Source organism: Gymnoscopelus microlampas (assembly GCF_963454915.1).
Source record: "Gymnoscopelus microlampas genome assembly, chromosome: 11".
Classification (NCBI taxonomy): domain Eukaryota; kingdom Metazoa; phylum Chordata; class Actinopteri; order Myctophiformes; family Myctophidae; genus Gymnoscopelus; species Gymnoscopelus microlampas.
The window spans coordinates 17,370,181-17,388,272 of NC_139948.1; the positions used below are offsets into that span (position 1 = coordinate 17,370,181).

The 18,092-nt window shown below is 44.0% G+C and overlaps 1 protein-coding gene across 2 annotated transcripts in view; it reads right to left on the reverse strand.

Annotated features, from left to right (window-relative positions):
* LOC311056313 (cytohesin-3) overlaps positions 1 to 7,977 on the reverse strand; it is a 56,212-nt gene extending 48,235 nt beyond the window's left edge. Inside the window, exon 1 of one of the 2 annotated variants that reach the window (XM_084072849.1) lies at positions 7,640 to 7,977. In XM_084072849.1, coding sequence (XP_083928975.1) covers positions 7,640 to 7,658 — 19 coding nt within the window. In that variant the 5' untranslated portion in view covers positions 7,659 to 7,977. Of the gene's footprint in view, positions 1 to 2,483; positions 2,505 to 7,639 lie in introns of those variants that run through there. The other variant, XM_084072850.1, reaches the window with a different exon arrangement.
* Positions 7,978 to 18,092: the final 10,115 nt, after the last annotated feature.

An 18,092-nucleotide genomic window follows, 5' to 3' on the forward strand; every position in this document is an offset into this window, starting at 1 on the left:
AGGCCCTAACTCCCGGAGCAGGACAACCCCTAACTGTTAGGGACTTGTCCTGCTCAGGAACACTTCGCACAAAGGCTGGGCGGCCGGGGAGCAAACCGGGGACCTTCTAATTCCCAGACGGACTCTCTACCCCTTCAGCAATGGCCACCCAATCGGGATCAAGCCTGTTTTCATGGTAGATAATGTACAACAGAAGTGTAGAGTAGCGCTCTCTCTCTCTCTCTGTTTCTTTACATCCCTCTCTGTCTCGTATTGTATCTCTGCTCAAAACCACACTTGTGATCAGAGCATTGATAATTGGTGCAGATAGGTCATGAGCATCCTACTTCCATGTTCACCTATTTGTCTGGGGGACCCGATGATGGTCATTGCTATATGGATACCATAGCATCATATTAAAAACATTTGAAGGGCAGCATTTTTATGAAAGAAGTATGTCCTTTCTTCCCTCTACAGCAAATCTCTTCGCCAAAAATACCTGATCTACAAGCTCATAATGTGCCACGCTGCGACATGTTGTGAGCTTGTAGATTTGCTATTTTCGCAGAATGTTATTGCTATTCTGGGCATGCCTATTATGACATGCCCAGAATAGGGACGCTAAGGTTCATATGGATAAAACACTTATGTACTTCCGGATACACTTTGAATAGCAGAGGAAACCAGGGGTTTGGGGAGTTTGTTGTGTTTTCTGAGTGAGGGACTGGACGTACTGGCAGACAAAGAGAGAGGAGGGGAGCACTTTTTCCCTGCATCTTCAGCAGGTTTACCAATCTGTGAGCCTTACATAATTGTTCCAACCCTGCCCTTTCCTGCCCAGTCTACCAAGCCTCCTCATCCCGTTCAGGGAGGCCTCTGTCACACACACACACACACACACACACACACACACACACACACACACACACACACACACACACACACACACACACACACACACACACACACACACACACACACACACACACACTCGTGCATGCGCAAACATGCACACATACAGATGAAAGCCATGAACACAAGCTTCATGGCATAGGCCAGAGTGGAGCAGGCTCTTTGCCTGAAATTCATTTCAGCACATGACTTAAGACTCCTGGGACCTTTAGCACGCTCTCACTTTTCCTTCCAAAGAGAAGAAAAATAGCTTCACTCAGTCTCCCTCTCGCCTCCGCCACCCCAACACAACGCACCACCACCCCCGAAAAGTCAAAGTCTACGAAGTCTGTTTCTAATCTATCTCTTTTTTTCAGCCGTACAACGTTTAATGTGCAGCAAGAGGAAACTAGGCTTTAGAGGAATTGTGCACTTTATTGAAAAACCCCTGCATGCTTTCTCCCAAAACACTGGGACCCTTCTGCTCCACACGAACGTTCACACTCTTGCCACCTACATCACAGTCCCTTATAAAAGCACCTCCGATCACTTCTTTCCTTTAAGGCTGTGAAAACAAAGTGCAGGTCCAAGAGGATTTGGAAATGTGCAGTCCCATGTGTAGTAGTGTACTTATCTCAACACAGATCTCACTGAAGCAAGCAGTCCACGACGTATTGACTGTCCAAATCCTAAATCCAGCCACAGAGGCAAACAGTTCACATCCGTGTGTGTCAGTTGGTCCTGTAATCAACTTCCATGTGGGTCGGTTCGTCCTGTAATCTCTCTGGGGCGAAAGCTTTAAGCACTGACGGGACGAGGCCACGTGTGAGTGTACTATGTAACCTAATCGCCTCGCCGCTGCCAGACACTGGTAGCATTCTGTGTCTGAAAATCTACAGAGAAAGGAACATACTGATGGAATTTAACCTCTACAAGAGACATCTGTGTTTATTGATCTGTTCATCAAAAGATGAAACACGCTGGTATTCTCTGTCCCAGTCACCTCTGTCTCCGTATCACCAATTATCGTTCTGTCAAACTCTCTCTCGGACGCGCGTGTGTATGTGTGTGTGTGTGTGTGTGTGTGTGTGTGTGTGTGTGTGTGTGTGTGTGTGTGTGTGTGTGTGTGTGTGTGTGTGTGTGTGTGTGTGTGTGTGTGTGTGTGTGTGTGTGTGTGTGTGTGTGTGTGTGTGCACGTGTCAGACACACACACACAAACAAAAACATTGCTCCCCCAAGCAGGGCAGTATGTTTTGAACCATGCTAAGCTGGCCTGTCCATGCATGGCCAGCAGTGCATGATGGTGAAGAGACCACACAACAGTCAAAACAAAGAATACGTTTACTCTTCACAGAGGTGAGTCACACTGGGCTCACTGAGTCAGAGAGAGAGAGAGAGAGAGAGAGAGAGAGAGAGAGAGAGAGAGAGAGAGAGAGAGAGAGAGAGAGAGAGAGGGAGAGAGAGAGAGAGAGAGAGAGAGACACAGACACAGAGACAGAGACAGAGACAGAGACAGAGACAGAGACAGAGACAGAGACAGAGACAGAGACAGAGACAGAGACAGAGACAGAGACAGAGACAGAGACAGAGGAAGGGTTGGAACCGTTACATACACATTCACACATCAGCCTCCTGTGACCTGAGAGAATGAGAGAAATATATCGGACTATTGAGATCCAATCTAAAGGGCCGTCCACACCAAGAATGATAACTCTACCGCGATAACTACAGTATATTGTTTTATATATTGTTTCTTGCTAACTCAAGTGGATGGCAGAGTCCACGCCACAACTACAATGATGGCAGTGGTGAACAATATTGTTGATGCGATCACTTACAGAGCGATTTGATGAATGATACAAAACTGACGTCACATTCAATGTGTGACGGTTCAACATGACTTGTTTACAGAATGCTATCATTCAACAGTGTGGATGCTCACGTCATCATCATTATTATACAGTAGTTATCTTTATAGTCATCATTCTTGGTGTGGACGGCCCTTAACTGTTAACAGGACATGGGAGCCTGGGAGGCGCATAAAAATTAAGCAGAGGTCCATTAAGCAAGATTGGCCTAATTAATTCTTCTCCTACGAATTTACACAACTGTTGTTTTATAAGGCTTTTGAGGAACTGGTTGACACTGATTTCAGCAAAGGTAAACGTCTCAGTTCCACACTATCCCTGTGTGTGTGTGTGTGTGTGTGTGTGTGTGTGTGTGTGTGTGTGTGTGTGTGTGTGTGTGTGTGTGTGTGTGTGTGTGTGTGTGTGTGTGTGTGTGTATTCCTGGTTAAATACCTTTACAAATACTACTTTTGGAACACCTTGAAAAAGGCTTCACACTTTGCTTCAAAATATTCAGAGAAGCACAGACCAATCTTTAAAGAAATATAAGATCTGAACCATATCAGTTGAGTACTGATAGTAGCCAAGCATTATTAATGTATACTCTGTTCAGCGGTGCCGCTCGACACCGCCATACAACAAGTATAAATCAGACTTCAGAAGTGTTTGCCAGGCTAGCAGCTATGCATGACCTGGGCTAAAATGTTTAGCACTCATTCAGTCACTGAATCATGATCAACACTTGTAGACATCACTCTTTCATCCACTTCAGAGAAGGTGGGCTTTGGGGAGAAATATGGCATCACCGAATCTATTGCAAAGACCAAAACATCAACACAAAACCTCAGCGAGCGTACCAGAAAGCTACTTGACCATGACCCATGAGCCTACGGCAGCCACACAAAATGTTCGGAGCACCCCTGCCACACACACAGACACACAAAAGAAACCTCACACACATCTCTCCGTGCCTCAGCTGGGCTGCAGCGTGGCATAGCCACACAGACCACACCGACACATACAAACACACTGTAATACACACACTAAGCTGCCAAGTAAAATGGCTGGTTTTTGCTGTAAACAGGGCGGTCTGTGGCCAAACACACCAGCCGCTGTGCAACCAGAGTGCAGCATAAAGACTGATTCATACCATATGGTTATCACTCATCTGGTTTCATATGCTCTATATATAGACAGTGGAACACTGTCATGTGACAAACTAACAAAAATGACTCCAAAAATAAACATGCAAAGTAGATGGATGCTGTAGATGGAAAGGGGGGGGGGGTATTATTTGACTCAATCTTGTCAGTCAATTGTTAAGTCTTTGTCCCTTACGCTACGGCCACTCAAAATGACAATGTGCCAAGCAAAGATGGTACTGGTGCAGCCTACAGTACCAATAAGAAGAGCTGCCCCGTGCTTGGAGAGCTTTGTGTATTCTGCCTGTTCCATTGTCCAATGAGCAGCCATGTATCCCATTGCAGAATGCATTGTATTCCTGACTGTCATGCATGTCAGATGGATTACTACAGCCTCGTTTCCACCTTGTACACAGTATGGCTGTACAAGGTATATTTATTTTATATATAAGGTATATTCATATACTGTATGTACTGTGTGTGTGTGTGTGATATATATATATATATATATATATATATATATATATATATATATATATGCACACAGTATATAGTACATACAGTATACGTACGCGTATATACAGTACGTGCGCACGCACGCACGCACGCACACACACACACACACACACACACACACACACACACACACACACACACACACACACACACACACACACACACACACACACACACACACACACACACACACACACACACACACACACAGTATATACAGAGACAGCCCTTCGACAGACCACTGGGCTCCTCAGTGAGTTCTTCATGACAGAACACACAAACCTTTATTGAGAGTAACTCCTGTAATAGACTGGGGAATTGATTCAAGAAGAATATTTGGTCCACCCCTTCCTCTCTCCCTTTCCCTCATTCCCTGGCGTCCCTCCATGTACCTCTTTGGCCATTCTCCAACCCCGCTCTGTCGTTCTGAATCTTTGCCATCACTCTGGCATGTCACCTTGCTTTCCCCCTCTCTCTCTCTCTCTCTCTCTCTCTCTCTCTCCCTCTCTCTCTGCCTCTGTCTCTCTGTCTCTCTGTCTCTCTCTCTCTCTCTCAGACACAGCTCTGCTACTACAACTGGCTCTCTCTCCCAGAACACACATTTTTCATCCATCTGTCTTTCACTCTCTCCGTCGTCCGTTGATACCTCTATCTCTCATTCTGTCTACCACTTTCTGGCTTCTTCTGTGTGTGTGTGTGTGTGTGTGTGTGTGTGTGTGTGTGTGTGTGTGTGTGTGTGTGTGTGTGTGTGTGTGTGTGTGTGTGTGCACTCGCGGGCGTGCGTGTGCGTGATGCGCGGCGGCGATCAGTGGAGCACAGCGGGAACCTTGTCGGCCAGCCCCAAACCCACCATGTCATAGACAGTATCACACTGAGTGGATCCATGCCTGAAATCCCAAGAGGCACAATCACTCTCCCATAGCTTGTGTGTGTGTGTGTGTGTGTGTGTGTGTGTGTGTGTGTGTGTGTGTGTGTGTGTGTGTGTGTGTGTGTGTGTGTGTGTGTGTGTGTGTGTGTGTGTGTGTGTGTGTGTGTGTGTGTGTGTGTGTGTGTGTGTGCGTGCGTGCGTGCGTGCGTGCGTGCGTGCGTGCGTGATAGGGAGATGGGACGGGGTTCTAATGATGCTAATGATAATGATGATGATGCTAATAACATACAAGTCTCTATCATACAAGTCTCTCTAACATACAAGTCTCTCTCTGTTCACAACACAGCTCTTCAGCCATCCCTGCATGTTTGTATGGGCGCAAAACACATCCAGGATGCTGTTCAGTGCCACCAAACGACCAGGCTTTGGCATAAAGCAGTGACAAACATTTACACCTGCTCACACACACACACGCACACGCACACGCACACGCACACGCACACGCACACGCACACACACACACACACATACACAAAATTATCATTCTAGGTCATTACCCACCCACCCAACCTCCTCCTATCTGTCTGTCTCCACTGCAGACAGCGCCATGGGGGGGGGGGGGGGGGGGGCAAGAAGTGTATGTGTGTGGGAAAGACACAAGCATATAATGTGAATGTCAGCGTACACGCATTCAGCCATGCATGTGTGTGAGTGTGTTTGCTCCCTCCTGGCTGTTGTCATTTATCTGTGGTTGGCATCACAGGACCATATGTCCGTCTATGAGGCGACAGTGACGTGTGCCACCGCTGGAGGCTGGGCCAGCGCCGTGGTCTCAGACAGCACAATGAGAGCTTTGTGCCCACACACCATCCATTCCACATCCGTACAACATATAGACTAGAGATTGCACACTTAGATACAGTCGAGTCCAAAATAAGTATTGGTATGTCATTTCCAGGGCAATATCTGTGATAAAACTTTCACATTCATGATTTAGTTTACGGCTGAATATTATTAAAAGGCAGCTTTAGTTGCTTTGATAATGAGTATTCAGACACACACTGCAAACATGGATCTGTGCCAGATTACACTATTCATCAGCTTTTGTCATCAGTCAATAAATGAATTAGAAATAAATATTAGAAAAAGTGTGGGAGACCTGTTGGGCTAATGTGGAAGTTGGAAGCAGCCCTGAGCTGACTGACACACACACTTGCAGTCAAGCCTGATTTATACTTGGTCGTATGAAAGTGTTTCTCCCCTAAAATAACTAGTGACTTTTGACAAAATATGAATTTAGGGTTAAGACAAGGGAGCACTTGCGGCTCACCCTTCCTATAATAATAAGACACTGATATTATCTTCTGTGACTGCTGGGTATAGGGACAGGACAGCCAGGGATGATGACTAAAGATCAGTCATAATCCCTATTCGCTCCAGCATAGTTGATTCTTTTCAACACCCATATGTAGGTCAATCCATAGGCTACATTCAGCACTAATAGCCACACACACACTTCTAGCACAGGACACACACAAGACGGTCTCTCGACTCATACACACTGGTCAGTGGCAGTGTGGTCAGTGGTCACTCCTGAAACCACACCACTGCCCCATCCATAAGGAAGAGGTAACTTCACACCAGTCATTTGTTTTCAGCATATCCTATTATCTAGACTTGCTTGGAGCTTCATTTATTAACTACTCCGTCGCCGACACAGTCAACACGGTCGTACGAGGAAATATAAATGAGGCTAGTGTAAGACTGTTTGCAGGAGATGAGGTGCTCACTTGCTGTAGAACAGGGGTTGCCAAACTTTTTAGCTCACGACCCAAAAGACAAATAATAGACGTTTGCCCGGTAACTAGTGAAAATAGCAGATCTACGCGGCCGCGTGAAGATCAGCTATTTTCACTACTTCTTAAACATTTGTTTTCAAATTTATGGTATGAAACATTCATTTTTGGTGTGAAATTATTTTTGAAACATTTCTGAATTTGTTTATAATTCATGAAAAAGTTAGATTTTTTTGGAGGGAACATGTTTTAATCTTTTGAAATAATTCAAAACCAAATGTGGGAAATGAATAAAGTAAATTAAGGGGAAATTTACTCGCGACCCATAAAAAATGACCCGCGACCCACAAATGGGTCCCGGCCCACTGTTTGGGAAACAGTGCTGTAGTAGAAGCCTACTTGCTGCTATTAAACTATATTGCTTGCAACTCCATCATGAAATGATTGATAGAAAAGGCTCAGTAACGGCACATTATTATTAATAAAATAATAGCAAGCGTCTGCAATATCAGCCTCCAATAAGTAGGCAATAAACTGTCATGTATAAAACAAATGAACATCATCGGTGTGAATTGCATTGCATTGAGTGAGTCCTCCTACCTTGATTGTCCTCGTCCATAACTGATGGCTATAACCGCGATTCCAAATAAAACCCGTATTACTCAGTCAGAGAAACTTCCGTTGCACGAACAAGCTTAAATGTATGGGAAAATGCGTGTTTTAATGTATAGGGCGCATTGGTATTATATGTTGTCTGTCTCCTCACGGGCAGCGTCTTGTTTTGGAGAATATTCTGTCCATTTATGCTTGAATCGCACGGCAGTCTCTCTATGTGTTCGTCAGCAGCCTTTTTCTCATGCAAGTGAATGAGCGGCGTCCTTTTTCCACAGTGGACGTTGTCGTTAGGTTAGAGACTACAGGGACATCAGGCTGCCTTAACCCCATCCCAGCTCCGCTACTCCACTAGACAGCCTGTGATGCGCGTCATTATTCTCGACCCGCCTCAGCAGCGACAACAATCACACATCAGCCCCCACGTGACATAATAGGCAATATTGAAATGATTGTCTCCGCCAGGCCGAAATAAAGGCATGGCCGAGACTATGTTTTGTTTTGCACCATGTCCGTCCGTCCGTGACTCCGTCTGTGACCAGCTAATCTCCGGCACCGTTGGCTAGACCGCAGCAGAAACTGTGCACTCACACTCCCTGGATGCCAGAGCAGAACCTCTGCCCCATATTTTTCACATTGGCCTGTTATTGCGCCACCAGGAGGCCGATTTTTGCTAGACACATGTTTTGACAGTACTCCTAGAGATTTTGTCCAAACATCACACAAATCGGTACACAGTATCTCTATAGTCTTTAAACAAAACACGTCTTTCAGATTTTTGATATTCTATCCTGATTGGCTAACATTGGCTTCCAAAGTTTGCGAGAGTGCAGCTGTTTTGAACAAAATGCCTCAAATCATGAACACGGCGTGCGATTTCCGTGAAATTTAGCACACACATTCCCACTAGGCCAAGGAAGAAATGCCACTTGAAATTTTTCAAATCAACCTCATAGTGGCGCTATAACAGGCCAATTCGTGTTTTTACCTATAACTGCATCTGTGTACAACTTTGTATACGCACTCCCTAGATGCCAAGGAAAAACATTTGCCCTACATTTTTCCACATTTGCCTTTTATAGCGCCACCAGGAGGCCGACTTATGTAAAACACATTCTCTGATATTACTCCTTCAGATTTTATCCAAATTTCACGCAAATCGGTACACCTGATCTCTATAGTCATGTGATCAAGACGTATCTGTTGAATTTTTCATATTCCATCCTGATTGGATAAGATTGACATCTAAAGTTTGCAGGAGTGGCCCGTTTTGAGCAAAATGCAGCAAATCATGGAAGCAGCGTCCGATTGTGGTGAAACTTTGCACGAGCATGTGCATTCACACTAGGAACAAATGCCACCCTTTTAACATTGCCCTATTGTAGTGCCACCAGAAGGCAGAACTTTGCAAAACCTTTTTTTATATTGCTCCTACAAATGTTGTCCAAACATCAAACAAATCGGTACACATTATCTCTATAGTCAAGTGATCAAGACGGACCCGTCTGATTTTTCATTTTCCATCCAGATTGGCAAATTCCGAACATTGCTGGCCCACAATAAGTAGGTTTGTGTATAAAGGTCCTTACACACCGGGGCGATCTTTTCGTGCGAATAATGCGTTTTTTTTTAAAAACCTTATAAAGTCAATGGCTCCGTACATGGAGCGAAAAAGCGAAGCGAAAAAGCGTATTTTAATTATTCGGAACGAGTCCGAATTTTGCGTATATTCGCTATATTCGCCGGTGTGTAACAACCTATAGGCCTAAGTGTAACTGAGATTATTTTCCCTCATTGCTGGGAAATGTCAAGATCAGCTTGTCCCACAATTTCTGCATAATTATGTGCATTTGTAAGATTTAGTGGCCTATAATTGTAGTCATGCACACCGAGACTAATGCAGCACAGGATGAAGACATCATAAAGTGCATCTTTAGTCTATAGACTGTGACTGTACACTACAGCATGGTACAGTGACCCTTGTGAGTAAATCACACTACAATTGGCACTATATTGCCTTGTCGTCTATAAAACATCACCATGGATAGAGACCAAACACATGTAACCAATATGTATTTTGAGAAATTATTACATAGTTAATGTATCTCGGCTTACACAATAATGAAAACTGAATGGGGCTGATAGAGGCTGGTGTCTTCTTCCCAATGTTAGTGGCCACTGGCCAATTTCACAAAACTGTCACACACACAAAAAGCTCCATACATCTAAAACAACAAAGAGTGTCATTTCAAATGAGACAATTCTGTACCTAGGTATATACAGTGTACCATGCCTGTTCAGATTAGACTCTTGCATAAGGAGGGACAGACAGTCCGCAGGTCCGTGGGAAGACAGACACACACACACACACACACACACACACACACACACAGACACAGACACAGGCACAGGCACGTGCACGTGCACGCACACGCACACGCACACGCACACGCACACGCACGCACGCACACACACACACACACACACACACACACACACACACACACACACACACACACACACACACACACACAGCTTGTTTCTACAACACACACGGTTTCAATTATAGCATTCCTGTCTCAACAGCAAAGGAGGGGGTCTCACTTCCTGTGTGCATTACTCTAGTGGTCAAGAATGAGCAGATGGTTTAATGAATTAATTGATGTTTATTCATAGACAACTCTATTGAATAAATGTTTCCATCTCAGTTCCCTTTTTTTAAACAAAGAAAAATGTTCCAGATGAAACCAAGAAAAAAAGATAATCAAAGACATAAAGTGAAGGACAAGACACTCCGGAATGGTAAGGTAAGCAAGGTCATGGGTGGGGTGGGGCAGGTCCTCAAGCGGGTTCCAGGGGGTCCCAAGTATAATGAGTTAATATAGCATCAAAATCATTTTAAGCACTTTAACCATATTTTATACTTGAATAGCAGATATACAAGCCCACAGCCCTTTTTTCTTTTCGCTTCGGGGGTCCCTGGCACAAAACATTTTGAGATGGGGGTCTGCGGACAATTACATATCGTTTTAGGGGTCCATGACATGAGAAGGTTTGAGAACCACTGTTCAGGATGACATTTTTGACAAAACTTAGCTGAAGTTATAAAAATTTTGTTTGTAGGGCACTAAATATACAGCATGTGTGAAGATTTATTCAAAATATTTGTAAACATTAGACCCTATGAAATGTGAAAACTTTGAAGCTCAACAATATCTCCAGCAACTCTGAAGGTTATAATACCAAGGCCACGGATAATAATAATAATAAAAACGAATAATAATAAGACAGATAATAAAGTTCAGAGATTTTTTTTAATACTGCATACTGTGTAAAAGTGAAAAAAAAAAAAAAAAAAAAAAAGAGAGAATTTCTGTTTGGGATGAGAATTAAGAACATAAAGATCCTTTGCCAAGTGGCTCATTAGACAAATGTGCAAACTACGAATTCAAAATAACAGATTTATTGGCCATACATACATACATACATACATACATACATACATACATACATACATACATACATACAATGTATGTATGTATGTGTATATACATACACATTCATTATACATTCATACATACCCGTATATACTACATACAGTATGTACATAGTACATACATATGTATATACATACATAAATACGTACGTACATAGGCACATACATTTGCACGTACATAAGTAGTATATACATAGGCTATGTAATGTACATTTGGACACACACATACAGTAAATACATTTGGGTCCACCAGAGTTTAATTAACACCAACGTGATTTTTCTGTGTGCACAACTGCACATCAGTATAGGACCCAGGCCAGCTATCAAGCAATCAACACAACCCACACCATATCCAATCCAGATCGATCCAGTCTGGTGCAATCCGGTGCATGGACCAGATGACAACCTCTCACCTCACAGCGAGAGTAACTGGACACCTAGTGCATGTCCCCTGAACGCAGCAGACCCTTAAAGCTCCACCTGGATAAACGCATTGCCCGCATTACCTCACGGTAGGGGATGGGCTTGAATACATAAACTCATGATCCAACAGTGACTGGCCCCTGGGCTACATATACGTCCAGACACTGTTTGTTTTCTCTGCGCTCTGACACGAAGCGTAGTTGTTATGGCCTAAGACTGTGTTTTAAAATGAACCTAATTCTTGGCGGTTCTGCTGCCCATCTCCAAGAAAGAGGAGACAACCACATGGGCTTCACCCGAGGGGACACAAATATGTTCATGCTTGTATTTAAGAGGACTTTCAACACGGTAATGATTGGGAAAGAGGGAGCACAGGGAAATAACGAGAGGTTTCATTGGGAGGGTAGCAGAGTTCGGTCCTTCCAGTTTGAACGGGGGAGGTGTTCCTGTTTGGAGCCCAGATGGACCATCCAGTCCAGGAAACTCTGTGTTTTCTTAGTTTTTCTCTCTCTCTCCAGTTCCACTAGTTATTGCATTTTACAAAGGCAGTGGATAGAGGCAAAGTAGCTGGCACTTCAAGAAAGCTGTGATTTGAATATTTTCTGTGCTACAAGCGTAAAATAGGTCATATGAATTGACTTGGTTGTAGCTTATGGATAGTGACTATTGCTGTCTATTTTTGTCAACATGTGATTACAGGAAGAGCATTAATAATCGCGTCAAATATGTTTATGTATTAAAAGATAGACAGGGCCGTTCGTACTCTGCTGACATTACACACTAAAGCTATGGGTATTGATGCTGCGGACGTGTAGAAAGCACGGACAGCGCTGTCCACTGTCCATGTCCTCCTCCAAACTTTCTGGGAGCATACATGGGCTGTAGCTGAGATCTGAACTCGGATCCCCATAGTGAGCACTGCAATTGCTACTGCTGAGCTAAAAGCACATTTGGGCAAAGGATAAATTGCGTTTTGAGATTCACTCAATACCTCTTGTTAATCAGTTGTGGTCCTACCCGACCGCAGGATGTACACAATAGAAGGGCAAAGAGACCAACTACAACCACCAAAGTTGTGTTAGTTGTATTGTCTGGTGGTAGCCTATCTACCCTACAGATCAAAATAAATAATTCCACTAAATAAAATATAAAAAGGTTAAGGAGTGTAGCTTGCTTAACATGAACATGTGCGGGTGCTGAGGGTGACAGAATCTTTGCCAGGATCTCCTGTATCAGTCTGTGCTACAGTACAGTATACAATACTGAGTATAGTACAGTACAGTACATTGGCGGGATACCCTAGGGTGTAGTGCACGACTGGCAGATTAGGCCGACCATCAGAGGAGACGTCTGTGCCACCCCTGACCGACTTCACGTGACCTGATTGAGCACTCAGAGAGACATGCCAATTCATATGCTCCAGTCTCCACGGTAACAGCCCCCCCCCCCCACACACACACACATGAAATTACCCCTCCATCCCATAGCAGACACACGCGCATGCATGCGCACACACAAACACACAATTAAGCACTGCATCCTTGCCCCGCATTCCATCTACCAACAAATTTAAAAATCACTCACTTCACAGCTTAATCAAATGGAATTGCATTCCATAGCACTGAACAACCACACCACCCCACTCCACCCCCACAAGCATTTGCCTTCTGACTTTGCTTTACCCTTTAGAAATATATTTCCTACATCTACACAACTCCAGAGTGCGTAATAATTGGGAGGAAATTGTGGCTTATTAATGCCTAAATATATGTGCAACAACAAAAATCTGAGGACATATAGAGCAGGAGTTCTCAACCTTTTCAGGCCACGACCCCCCAAAATAATCATATTTGAACTGGGGCCCCCCCAAAATAATCATATTTGAACTGGGGACCCCCCCAAAATAATCATATTTGAACTGGGGACCCCGCACCCTGACAAGCATTTGGAATTGTAGGAGTTTAGGCATTACATTTAATGTTTGACTTGGTTCCACAGATAAATATTGTGAAAATAGCTGATCTGCAAGCTCAAAACTCCTCGCGTTTGCGAAGCATTGTGAGCTTGTAGATCAGCCATTTTCGCAATTTTTGCCTCTTTCTTATATTATTTGTCAATTTGGCCAATGTTTGACCAGTTTTTATAGTATAGTTTGTTGATTACTTTTGATGCAGTAATGGTCTTTTTTTTTCATTTATTTTCTTTTTTCTCTTTTTAGGTATTAAAAAGGTATTACACAATCCTTAAATTGCCACTTTACTGTCATCTGGGGACCCCCAAAAAAATCCTGTGGAGACCCCCCGGGGGGTCCCGACCCACAGGTTGAGAACCACTGATATAGAGGAGCTTGTTGTACTGTGTTTATTGCAGTTGAGGCAATCATGCAAATCCCAGCTGGTCCAAGTGCTTAAACCTCCCATGTATTTATTATTTCTACTTCTTGTACGTTAGTACCTGTTTACTTCTTTCTTGTTATTTTTTACTCATAAAACTTAAATGTCTCTCTACTGCAACTGTAAATGTATCTGTCCTGTGTTTCTTACAGTGGAGCTGCTATGACAAGTTGACAACTGAATTGCCCCCACGGGATCAATAAAGGTCTGTCTGTCTGTCTATCTATGGGTTGCTTAGAAAAAGGGCAAATGGCTTTTTAGTTACTTTGATGGTAGCCGCATGGGACATTGTGACATGAAATGGAACTAAGGTTGAACTGGAGGTGAGAGAACGATTGAGATGTCCTTCCTCTTAAGTGATGGTGGGGAGTTCACGGTACATCCGCCCATGATGTCGTCGTACCCTCAAACCACAGGCTATACCAACAAGTAAAATGAGCTGGGGGTGCATGGATGTTCTGACCTGTGGGTGGGACACGGACAGGGTGTCACACATCCTTCCTGTTGTGGGGGATGATCTGTGTGTGTGTGTGTGCGTGTGCGTGTGCGTGTGCGTGTGCGTGTGCGTGTGTGTGTGTGTGTGTGTGTGCATGTGTGTGCGCACACGAGCGTGCACATGTGTGTGTGACAGAGGTCACAGGAAGCAACACGCAGCAGAGCTTCCTTCTATACATTGGTTTGATATCCAGCCCCCACGTCTCTCCACCACTTCTTTCCTGCCTCCATCTGGGGGGGGGGGGTGCATTTGATCGGATTTGTGCAATCCAAGACCCCATATGAGTGGAGTCTTTATTTGGACTCTGTCTGCTGTGCACAAAGGCAGCAGTGTGTGTCTAGGAACGTGCCGGTAAGTAAATCCATGTGTGTGTGTGCGTGCGTGCGTGCGTGCGTGCGTGTGTGTGCGTGCGTGCGTGTGTGTGTATGTGTGTGTGTGTTCCTCCTGACCATGTCATGGTTACATAACAAGGTGTCAACTAGAGTCTCCTCACCTCAAGGAATTTCACCTCTGGTCATATAGCACATTCTTTAGCCCTACAAAGACTTTACAATCTCATTAACACAGCATACGTTTCATGTCCTCTTATACTCTGGCACTGAAGAACAAACATGAAGAACAAAAACCCAAATTCAATCATATGGATCTCGGGATCCATATGGGAATGGTGTGGCTGCAATGTGGCTCCCGGACGTCATGTGGCCAGCCTGTGACGTCAGTCACATGCTGGGGACTCCCTGTCAGGCATCAGAGCCTACGTATGTGGTACTGTACACGCCTTAAACACTCGGCTATTGGCACCCCCAATAGCCGAGTTTTGGCACCGTCAGATTTTGGCATCCTGTATGACGCCAAATTTGGTCAAGGGTTCAGACCAATCAGAGCCCCATTGATGATCTATGATCTATATCTATAAATTCCAGAAACCTGTGTGTGTGTGTCTCATGACAAAACAACAGTTTGAAGAAAAAAAAGTATTTCGGGCAAAGTTATCACACAAAAATACCCTGCTCCCAAGGACCTTAAACTGGGGGAAACAATTAGATTTAAAAAACTGCATAGCAGAACAAATTGAAGGTCTTTAGGGCAGTCCTTCATATTGGGGTGGTGACAGGACTGATTTCCAAAGCAGTAGGCGTAGGCTTGTTAACGGCAGTTCTCGCCGCTGTTCTAGCAATTACCTTGCATTTCAAAATCGGATGTATCGTTGACAGAGATTTCTACCGACTGAGATTGCAACGCAAGATTAAAGAATGATAGCAGCACAAAATGTCATGAGCTGAATGAGCTATGACCCCTTTAGCCATTTTAACCTGGCATCACAATTTTGGGCATGTCATTGTGGGATTTAAAAAAAGTTACAGATCAGCTATTTCCCCCTACTGTCAGCTCAGCGGCCATGTGGTTAGAGTGTTCTCCATGAGATTGGGAGGTTGGGGTTCAATCCCCGGCCGAGTCATACCAAAGACTATAAAAATGGTACCCAATGCTTCCCTGCTTGGCACTCAGCATCAAGTCCCTGTGACATACCAGTGTCATGTCCAGGCGGTGTACTTCATAGCTTGGGGATGTAGCCTACTTGTACATCAAGCCGCCTCATGCTACAGATGCTACATAGTTGAACACCTTGATAGTAGAATCCTCTTCCCCCCACCCCTCCTTTCTCTGTAAATATTATATACCTTATGATTCTACTGAGTTTTGTTCCAATATGTTTTGTATAGTATTTGTATTGTATTGTATGTATTACTGGTACAATGAACCACAATAGAAACAAGCCCCCTTGGGCTTTTTGTATTATCCTTTTAGCATAGCCTTTGACTGTACTACCTGTACTGCAAACAATATTGTTAATGAAGTATTCAATCAATCAAAAACAGGAGATAGGCTCCTGACCACATGGCTTGGGAACCGTTGGTTCCAAAGGCTACTTACTACGCCTAGTAGAAGTGGTTAACACCCAACAAACATTTTTATATTAGAACTTAAACTGTGAAGTCAAAGAACTGTGAGTAATGAAAGGCCAAAATCTACATCACATTCAAACTGGTATTATACTTTTGTATTAGAAAGTATTAATGGATGTTAATATATTCGTGTTATTGTCTCCGCCAGGCTGATAGGCATGGTGAGAGAGTATGTTTTACCCTCCGTCCGTCCGTCCGTGTGTCCGTCCTTCTGTCTGCGACCAGCTAATCTCCGCCACCGTTGGCCCGGTCGCTGTGAAACTGCACACACACACTCCCTGGATGCCACAGCAGAACCTCTGCCCCACATTTTTCAGATCAGCCTGTCATAGCGCCACCATGAGGCCGACTTTTGCAAAACACATTTTCTAATGTTACTCCTACAGATTTTCTCCAAATAACACACAAATCGGTACACAGTATCTCTATAGCCATGTGATCAACACGGATCTGTCCGATTTTCCATATTCCATCCTGATTGGCTAAGATTGGCTTCCAAAGTTTGCAGGATTGGTTCATTTTGAACAAAATGCCTCAAATCATGAACGCAGCATGCACTTTCCGTGCAATTTCCCACGTACATTCCCACTTGGCCCAGGAAGAAATGTCACTTGAAAACTTTCAAATCAGCCTCATGGTGGCGCTATAACAGGCCGATTCACGTTTTTAGCTATAACTGCACCGGTCTGCGTGCAACTTTGCATGCACACTCCTTAGAAGCCAAGGAAAAACCTTTGCCGTGCATTTTTCACATAACATGCCTTTTAGAGCGCCACCAGGAGGCTGAGTTTTGAAAAACACATTTTTTGCTCTTACTCCTTCAGATTCTGTTCAAAAATCACGCAAATCGTTACACAGTCTCTCTATAGTCATGTGATCAAGATGGATGTGTCCGATACTTCATATTCTATCCTACTTGGCTAACATTGGCTTCTAAAGTTTGCAGGATAGGTCCGTTTGAACAAAATTCCTCAAATCATGAACGCAGTGTGCGATTTCTGTGAAATTTTGCACACACATTCCCACTTGGCCGAGGAAGAAATGCCACCCTTTTCACATTGGCCTGTTATAGCGCCACCAGCTGGTCTAATTTAGCAAATCACATTTTTGGAACAAAATGCCTCAACTCATGAATGCAGTGTCCGATTGCCGTGCAAGGCCTAAGAAGAAATGGCACCCTTTTCACATTGGCCTATTATAGCGCCACCAGGAGGCCATAATAACCTAGCTGACCTGGCGGAGACTTGTGCTCCGAGGAGCACTTTTTCTAGTTACTTGCATTGTGTTGGTGCTACAGTACTATGAAACATACACAAAAAGGTGTTAATTCAATCATTGTAATGCATCATGTAAACAATGGGACAGCTACGGTTATTGCCTTTTGTAGAATCACCCTCATCGTCTACAGAACAATTACAATGGAACATTGTGTCATGAAATAGAAATACAAAAAAACAAAAAACGAAACTATGAGCAGCTTGGAGTGCTCTTTTTCTTGCATGGCCTATTTCCCGCCCACATGTTGGCTAGAGTAAATATAACACTGAGAATCCCCCTCCTCTTCATTTCTCTTTCTTGTTCCCTCCTCTCTCCTCCCCCACTCCTAAAATTCATTTTCGAGGTCAGTTCTCATCACCATGATCTCCTCCGTGTTCATGCTTTGCAT